A 9,114-nucleotide genomic window follows, 5' to 3' on the forward strand; every position below is an offset into this window, starting at 1 on the left:
CATATCTGACCCCTCGCCGTAGCTTGGTGTCCCTGAGCGGGGATTCAGCACCAACTGGAAAGCACTGGATTAGAGCTGAAACGTGATGTGAAAAGAGGAAGGGATGCTCAACAATTTTTAAGGTGCTTCCAGAAACTGCCCCCACATCACACCAGCATGTTGTCCTATAGAGTTGCCACGGGCAGGTAAAGGCTGGAGGGTGGCTCCCTTTGTCAGGTCTCGCTGGGCCTCCAGCCGGCCCTCTTCTTCCTATTTGTGGCAACATCAAACATAGCACCTTCCTGTCATCTCTCTGCACCCACTGGGGCCTCATCCACAGGCAGCGGCTACCCGCCTGCCTGCTTCCTTCCTTCTTCAGCCAGGAGGACTTCTGCGGAGCCAGGTGAAGGGCCTCAAGCAGGAGGCCTCTTTTGGGGGGGAATTTGTTTTGAGACCTAAGACAGGATTGGGAGGAGTTGGGAAAAAGGAAAGGAGTCTGGGTTTTGGAGGGTGCCAGGATCCCCAGGGGCACTTGGGGTAAAGAGGGAATGCAGTTGCTGAGGGGAAGGGGAAGGGCCTTGGGGTATTTGCTGAGCTGAGGTGACTGGTGTGCTTTGTGGCCTTCAGGGAAAGATGGCAGGGAAGCGAGGTGCTAACTGAACAGACAGCTGAGCACTCAGGGCCTCTTCCCAGCAGGCCAGTCAGCAGACCCGAAGGACTCTTGGCCCGCTCGTGTAAGCTGACCGCGGTGAGAGAGCTGAGCTGGGGCAGTCAGGGTGGTGGGACACTGGGGCTTCCTTAGCTGCCCGGAAAAGCTATGCAGGGGAGCTAGAATGCAGGAGTTCTCCTTGGTGGAGAGCTGCCCTTGGTGGAGCACCTGTGGTTGGTAGAGTCATAGAGTCACGGGTCCCTCCCATCATGGAGGAGAGTGGCTTCTTAATTACCTGTGGCCCCAAGGAGTCTGGAATATTCTCTCAGATCTCTGAGTGCACCTGGGAATAACCTTCATGAAGACCTTTGTTTCTCTTCTCTTCCCCATGGAAGGGAATCAGGCCAACCCTGCTCCTCGCCTCTGAATGGCTGGTCTCCATTCGACCCTCTTTCTGTACCTACCAGGAACAGATCAATGGCTTCTAAATGTCAGCACTGAGAGAGTCCTCACACATCAGCCAATCCAACTCTCCCATTTCACAGATAGGGAAAATAAGGCCAGGAGGCCAGTGAATGGCTTGAGGTCACACAGTAGTTTGACAGGAGAGTCTGCCCTGGGAGCCATGCTATTTGGAGGGCCTTTACTGCTTGCTTGTGACTGATGGGTCTTCCCAGCAGGTAGTAGGGGCATGAAGGGGGAACCTGCTCCAGAATTGGGTTGTTGCCACAAGACCAAACCCCTGAGCAGCACAGGGAGCACCCTGTCCCCCAGCCTGGACTTCCAGGCGTGCCAAGGTGACCAGGTAAGGTGGAATCCCAGCCCTAACTCTGAGGTCAGTCTGCTGTGGAGGGATGGGATGTTAGAAGGAAGTGGGGGGAAATCCGAAGGGACCTGGATTCCTACCATCCATTGGTACTGGGCACCCCTACCCCAGCACACCATGGGACGGGCCTTTGAGGTGCTGGAGACCCTTTCCTGTGCCCTAGGAGCCAGACTGTCCTGTGGACCATAAGAAAGGGATAGGGCCATGCGGGAGGCTTGGTTGTTTGATCCTGGCCTTGGCCTTAGGACTCATCTTGTAGAGTTTACATTCTTGATGAGGGTTTTCTCCAAGTTCACCTTGACTCCATTCAAAACACAGTAGATGGCCTGAGTCACAGTAGGATCAGGGTGGTCTGGAAGAGAAGTGGGAGGGGGAATGCTAGGTAAGGGGAACAGAGGAAAGGTAATTCTGGGGTAGGCATGAAAACCCCTGGAGAAAGAAATCTTTGGATGAGGGAAAGGGAAGCCCTTTGAGTGACACATATGGTGAGGGTGAGTGGTTCTTAGCTTCTCCTCCCACTTTGGCAACCAAGGTAGAAATGGGCTCCTCCCAGGGACTCAAGAGTCACAGCCCCCAGCCACTTGCTCCTTACCCTCCAGGTCTTCCCAGTCTGTAGGCCAATTCCAGACACAGTGGACATCCACGGCCCACCCTGTGCCAGCTGTCTGTGCCCCTTTCCACTGGCACCAGCCAGGTCTGCCCTACTGGCCTGCTCCCAGGGCCTGGACCTCTACCTATGCATCCCACAGCCGGTATCCCAAGGCACAGCCCCGCAGGGTCTCAGAGAGGACTCTTTGAGCACAAGTAAGCCCAGGCCATGCAGCTGCATCTTGGTGGAGGCTGGGGGCGGGAGGCACTGTTAGGTTTTGGGATGGGAAGGGGAGGGGATCGAGTATCACTGGTAAGGACGGAACCTCTGGCACACTAAACTAGCACATCTTGGCCTGGAGATCTGACCTAGGGGTGCAGGGGTCTTTCAAGGTGGTGACACCTGAGCCAGAGGAGGTAGGTGCTGACTTTCACAGGTGTGGGGATGGGATCTGGTGTAGGTGGGTTGAGGATGGTGCTTGCCTACCTGTTTAGCTGGAAGAGTCTTTATTATGAGAAAAGAGCCCTGACTGAGACTCAGGGAGTTGGGGTGGAGTCCTGGTGCTGCCCCTTTAGCTCAAAGACCTCAAACACATCATAGAGGCCAATTTCTCCTTTCATAAAATAAGCTCTCACTGTCCCCGTGTCCTAGGCTGTTGCATTATAATAGGCTATCTCCTTATGCCACTGTGACCTCCTGGAGGGCAGGGAATGTGCCGCTGTGTCCTTTATCACCCCACTGCCAGGCCACAGAGCAAAAAGTTGGTTGAGTAAATAAATGACAACCCAAGCAATCTCCTTTTTACTACTTTTTCCTTTTAGTGTTTTACTTTGTGTCACTTCTGGTCAGCTCCTACCTCACTGGCTGTTGCATCACAGTCTTGCTAAGCTCTTCTCTACCTACCTCCTAAATATTCACCAGTTCTTCTCCCTCTCTCCCTCCCCCACCCCTCCTCTTCTCCCCCCTCTCCTCTTCTTTCCCTCCTCTGCTCTCCTGTTCTCACTATTTACAGTTGCAACTGTGTGGCAGAACTTCCTGCAATAATGGAAATGTTCTGTACCTGGCTGTCCAATACCATACCTACTGAGATTTTTAAATGTGGCTGGTGTCATCGAGGCGCTGAATTTTCTGTTGGATTTACTTCAGTGAATTCCAACATAGACATGTGTCGGTGTCCATTTTGGACACAGCAGGTCTAGTGTCGTCCCCGTGTGATATCATCCGGGCCCCTGGCGCTCAAATTCATACTCCAGCTCGGACCTCTCTTTGAAACTCCAAACCAGTTCATCCAGCTGCGCACTTGACTGCTCCACGTAGATCTCTAACAGGCTTCTTGAATCCTTTTCTCTCCCTAAAATTGTTCAGCACTGCACAGATACTAGCTGCTTTTCTTGGCGAGTGCAATTGCAGATCAGGACAGTCCAGGGAGGGGAAACGCCTGGTCCCAGTCAACCAACAGGCTTGCAGGCTAGAGCTCTCCCCCAACCCAGAGTGAGGCAGGTTAGATGGGGGCAGAATTTTACTCCAGCCTGTGGGTCCCTGACTGGCTTCCTTTTCCTTCTCAGAGCACCAGCCACCAGGGCCACACGCCGGCTCCCCCGATGATGAGAAACTAACAGCCAAGTACCCTCTGAGCAGGGACGAGATGGGAAGCCAGCAAGAAAGAGCTGACAAGGGGGCCCCCTGCCCATCCTTCTCTCCTTACAACAGCTCTTCCTCAACCCCCTGGCAGAATAGAAGGAGCCCCGACCCCTTGGCTTTCTGCCCCTGCCCCTCGCCTACTTTCATCTCCAATGAACTCCCACTTCACCTTCACCCCCTCTGTTCTGAGTATCCATTTCTCCTGCCTCCACCTTACCTGTTGGCCTATGGGGCCCCACCTTCTGTCCAATGTCACCCCCTCTTCATGTTGCCACAAGACACCTCCTACCCCATCAGGGCTGTGCCCAGCATGCTGATGAGTGCCAGTGAGCCTGGGCACCACAGCTCTTGGGGGGAGATCCTGCATCCTTACCCAGGGGCCTTCCATGTCTCTGGCCAAACCCAGCTCCCCCAGGCACGGATTCCAGGCCCTGGAGCTGCCAGGACCTCCTCCCAAGGGCCAGAGCAAGCTGGCAGGGTGGTTCCAGCAAAGCGGACTCCACTGGGCTCCCGGGCAGCCCTGCCTTACCCACTGAAGAAAGAGAATGGCAAAATCCTGTATGAATGCAATGTATGCAGCAAGAGCTTCGGGCAGCTCTCCAACCTCAAGGTATTGTCCTCCTGGGCTCTGCTGCCCCTCCTCACCATCCTTTAACGACCCCCCTCCCCCTGCTCCCATTCTGCTTCTAGCATCAAGGACCTTACAGCCAGAAGGAACTCCTGGGCAGCATCTAGGCTGTGACCTTGGATGGTTCACTTGGCCCCTCAGTTTCACATCTGTAGAAAGAAGGTGCAAAATAATATGGCTACCAAAGTCCTCTCCACCCTAAAAGACTGTCTATGAGATCATCCAATTTAAGTAAAAATGGGGAAACTGAGGCTCCTAATGGGAAGAGTTTGCCCAAGGTCACTTTGATTTAATGGTGCAATTAGGCGTTGATCTCAGTCTCTCAGCAGCTACTGCAAAGCCCTTTCCTGACCAATCATCCTTTCTGGATGTTAAGCCTTCTCAGTTTTATTTGTCTGATGTTGAGTAGGGAACATGCAGCTTTTTAAAAAAATTTTGATTATACCATTACAGTTGTTCTATTCCCCCACTACATGCAGCTTTTAGTGAGTCTAGACGGCAGAACTGATGACCAGCCTTTCTCAAGAGGGATGCCACAAATCAGCGCTGGTGCCCCTGATGTCCAGCAGGGGGCGACCATGGGCACAGCTCTGTCAGCAAAGAAGGGCAGCTATGCACAAACTGGCAGGCACTGCTGAAGTTGAGGAAAGGTTAAGATTTTGGGGGAAGACCCTTTCTTGATCCTCTAGGGTGTGAGTTGTTAAACTTCACTGAGCCTCACACTATCGAGAGAGCTAGTAAACATGCAGATTCCTAGGCCCCAGCCCTAGAGATTCTAGTTCAGTTGGTCATGGTGGAGCCTAAGAATCCACAGATTTAACACAGATGTTGCTGGTCTGTGAACCACACTCCGAGAAGTGTTGCTCAGGGCATATGTTACCCCTCACCTGGCCTTCTGACCACTGCCATCCCCCTTCCCTCAGAGCAACAGAAAGAGAGGGTATCCTGAAGAATGGGAGAGTGACCCTAAGGAGGGTGGCAGAGAGGCAAGGGGGTTGAGAGGCCTTGATGTCAAAACAGGGTCCTGTGGAGGTGTGGGTAGAGATTCAGAGAGGGTCCCAGGCCCTGCTGGGGGACTCCGGACAGTTGGCAGCCTTTCTCCCACACCTGGCTCAGGTCCATCTGCGTGTGCACAGTGGGGAGCGCCCTTTTCAGTGTGCCCTGTGCCAGAAGAGCTTCACACAGTTCGCCCACCTGCAGAAGCACCACCTGGTGCATACTGGGGAGCGGCCCCACAAGTGCCCGGTGAGACCCTGCTCCCCCTCCCCTGTACTTCTGCATGAAGGAGTTCCAGGTCTGTTGGTGGCAGTGGGGGGGGGGGGTGCACCTGAGGCTTCATTCCCAATCCTCCTGAGCAAGTAGAGAGGACAGGAGGTGAGGGTGGGGGAGGAGAGCAATATGGAAGATGGTGAGAATGACCCCTCTTAGCCTGGAAGGGCCAGAATGTGATATTGGCGGTCATTCCTGGGATTTGGAGGGGGGAATAGAGTTGCAAGTCTGTAGGATAATAAAGTTGGTGGGGGGTGGTTCTGGGAAGTGGGTACCCATTACCTTCTTCCCAGCATTGCTGGTGGACACTGCCTGTAACATCAGCTCAATGTTAGCTCCCTTTCTCTTTGAGCCTTACCACATCCTTTGGGAGCTTGGAAGGGCAGGAACTCTTGCCCTGTTTATAGAAGCAGAAATGAAAGCAGCGTTGTGGTTATGAGTCTGGGCTATGTGGGTTCAAATCCTTGCTCTGCCTCCAACTTGCTGTGTGATCTTGCTAGTGGCTTCACTCCTCTGAGCCTCTGCTTTCTCACTGTCACGTAGGAGTTGTACTAGCACTTAGTCATGCTTCTCCAGGGTCCTGGGGAAGACTACATGAGACCAATTCCTGGCATGAGGCTGTTCCCAGTAAATGATAATTATGCCCACTGAAGCTGCAGCTCCACTTGTAAAGTTTCCATGTGATTATCTCATTCAACCCATCATACTGATGAGGTTAACTATTAGTAACCACATGTAACCAATAAGGAAAGCAAGGCTCAGAGAGGGGAAGTCACCTACACAAGGTCATGCAGCGTTTAAAGAACAAGGTACTAACCCAGGTCTGCCTGGTTCTAATGTGCCAGACACTGTAGGTCCAGGGCGGAATCCTGGGTGGGTCGGCGGGGGTGGGGGTGGGGGGCGGCTAATCCAAGCCTGAATTACAGGGAGGGGGTGGGGAAGGGGGAGCAGAGATCCTGAACCAGCTGTGTGGGCAGAACTGATGCCAGTGCCCATTCCCATCAGATATGCCACAAGTGCTTCAGCAGCTCCAGCAACCTCAAGACCCACCTGCACCTGCACTCGGGCGCCCGGCCATTTCAGTGCAGTGTCTGCCCCAGTCGCTTCACCCAGCACGTTCACCTGAAGCTGCACCATCGGCTGCACGATCCACTGCCCTGTAGCCTAGCTCATACCCACCTGCCTCTGGCATCTCTCACCTGCCTCGCCCAGTGGCACCAGGGGGCACCAGATCTTGTGACGGTGCCATCAGAGAGGCAGAGGGGCTGGGATGTGGACAAGACCAAGGTGCCCTCAGCATCTCAGGGAAAGGAAGGGCAGTCAGCCTAAGTTGTGGTGTCTGGACTGCCTTGGGGGTGGGTCGGGGCAGAGCAATTAAAGGATTTTCTCTACAGCCCATTGAGGCCTCTTGAGCTTCCATAGTGGAGGGGGAAGCCACCATGTATTTGCCAGACTTCACATCTCACCTTGGAGCAAGTCAAGAGATAGGCAGGAAGAGCCTGTGCTGCCCACACCTGGGATGGATGCCTGCAGCCGTCTGCCTCTGGCTTGGGTTTGGGTTCTGCTCCCTCCTGGGACCAGACCCTTTATCTCAGCTCACAGATGGACGGTCCTGCCTCCCAGGACTCTGCAAGGTGCAGGCTGTGCTGCCAAGCAGAAGACACATCACCCTCTGATCTGTCCAGATGTCAGTCTGTTGCTTCCCACCACCTTCTTGTCTTAGTTCTCAGGAGGCCACAGTGCCCCTTTAACTGGTTACTCCCTGCCATGCATGGCATGTACATGCCAGGGTTGAGCCCCTGTGTGAGCAGAGGGACAGGAACACAGGATGTCAGTGTCCATCATGATCCAGAAGCATGATGTCCTGTGTGCCAGGACCAGTCACCACAGAGGGCAAAGGGCTAAGGAGGTGCTGGGCTCAGGGAAGGGGTAGAGGCCCTGCAAGGACTTACAGGCAAGGAAGCACTCACTGGCGAAGAGAGCCTGCGGAACTAGGACCTCCTGATGGCCTTTCTTCTGACGTCCTAGAGGACCCCCTCAAAGTGCAAGGCGTTCCCTACCCCCGCTGGAGCGTCACAGAGGCAGCATCAGATGGGAGAGAGCACTGCCTGGGAGGCAGAAGGCCCAGGTTTTATCACAATAAACAGTAGCTATTATTAAATAATAATAGCTGGACAGCTAGTATGGGGTGCCATTCCCACCCATTTGGGTTTCACAGCCGTTTCGGTGCAGCCATCCCGCTTCCAGGTTTCCAGGACAGAGAACTCTTCGCAAGGAGCGCACCATGGCGGGGCAATGGCAGGGTAGGCTTCAGCCCCAACCGGTAATCAAAGTTCGGGATCCAAGCCCACCCTGTCACCCCTTTGGCCCCAAGGCAGATGCCAACCGCGGTGCTAGGCCCTCCCAATCAACCAGACCTGCTCATTCCCGCACACGGCCCCGCCCTTGTGTTATAGCCCCTCCTTCATGGTGGTGGCGGGGAGACCCTTCGCTCAGCCCCGCCTCCTGGCTTCAGCTCCTCCCAGTCTCTTTTCCCCGGTCCACCTAGTTTAGACCAGGCTTAGGCGATGCCTAAGTCAGTGGGCACCGCCCGGAGGAGACCTCAAGTAGCGGGGGCAAGGCCTCTGGGAGAGGGGGCTCAGGCGCAGCCCCTCCCCTGCAGAGCGAACCCATGCCCCAGAGGATGGGCCATATCTGGAACGGTTCCCCGCCCGCATACGGGCGGGGCCGCTGTTTGTTCACAGGGATGGGCTATAGTAGGCGGTTCTCCGCAAACGAGCGGATCCGGGTGGGCCCGGCAGGTCTGAGTGGTCAGGTGCCCTGATGCCCCAAGCTCGGGGCCTTTCTCTCGCCATGGCCGAGCGACGCGAGAGCTGGGGGGTCCGTCTGGCCCGCCACCTGGCTGGGTTAGGGATTCGCAGGGAGCGCAGGGGGAAGCGGACCCCAGAGGAAGCCAGAGCCCGGGATAGGTGAGGGGATTGAGGGAGGGTCTCGTGGGGTGCCACTGGGCTCCAGGGTGAGTGTGTGTGTGTGTGTGTGTGTGTGCATTAGAGTGTAGTGGATATTCAAATAAACGTCTGTGAGTGTCTCGGGGCATACAAATGTGTCGATTTTGAATATGTGAATGTGAAAATGGTCTTTATAAAGTCCCTGTGCTCTTTCAAAACTTTAAAACAACTTTTGCGATTTCCTAAGCCAGGCTAGCCGCCTGCAGACCATGATTTCTTCTCTGGAGGAGACAGTTTTAAAGGCAAATGCAGTAGCTCCTTGAGCCTCTGTGGACTTTGATTCTCACATCACAGGACAGCTCCCCTCTGGTCTTCCTGTCCTTTTGTCAGGAGTGTGACAAGTTCCTGAGTTGTCAGGTTGCACTGCATTTGCCCTTAGATGCCACAGAGGCTTGCCCTGTCATCCCAGATTGTAATAACCATCAACCTTTACTGGCCACTTGCTTACTGCCTTACTTGAATGATCTCATTTAATCCTTAAAGCAGCTCTATGAGACAGGTATCCGTGTGATTCAGACATGGAAA

The 9,114-nt window shown here is 54.4% G+C and overlaps 1 protein-coding gene across 1 annotated transcript; it reads left to right on the top strand.

Moving 5' to 3' along the window:
• Positions 1–255: 255 nt before the first annotated feature.
• ZNF683 (zinc finger protein 683) lies at positions 256–8,214 on the top strand. Its single transcript, XM_037032938.1, is given in 7 exon segments — positions 256–382; positions 1,306–1,433; positions 2,054–2,258; positions 3,609–4,294; positions 5,429–5,557; positions 6,587–6,890; positions 6,893–8,214. Coding segments are annotated over 6 exon segments (1,539 nt in total). The 5' UTR covers positions 256–382; positions 1,306–1,319; the 3' UTR covers positions 6,994–8,214.
• The last annotated feature ends 900 nt before the right edge of the window (positions 8,215–9,114 follow it).

This window comes from Sturnira hondurensis, unplaced genomic scaffold, assembly GCF_014824575.4.
Source record: "Sturnira hondurensis isolate 20B ecotype Veracruz unplaced genomic scaffold, ASM1482457v3 Scaffold0021555, whole genome shotgun sequence".
Classification (NCBI taxonomy): domain Eukaryota; kingdom Metazoa; phylum Chordata; class Mammalia; order Chiroptera; family Phyllostomidae; genus Sturnira; species Sturnira hondurensis.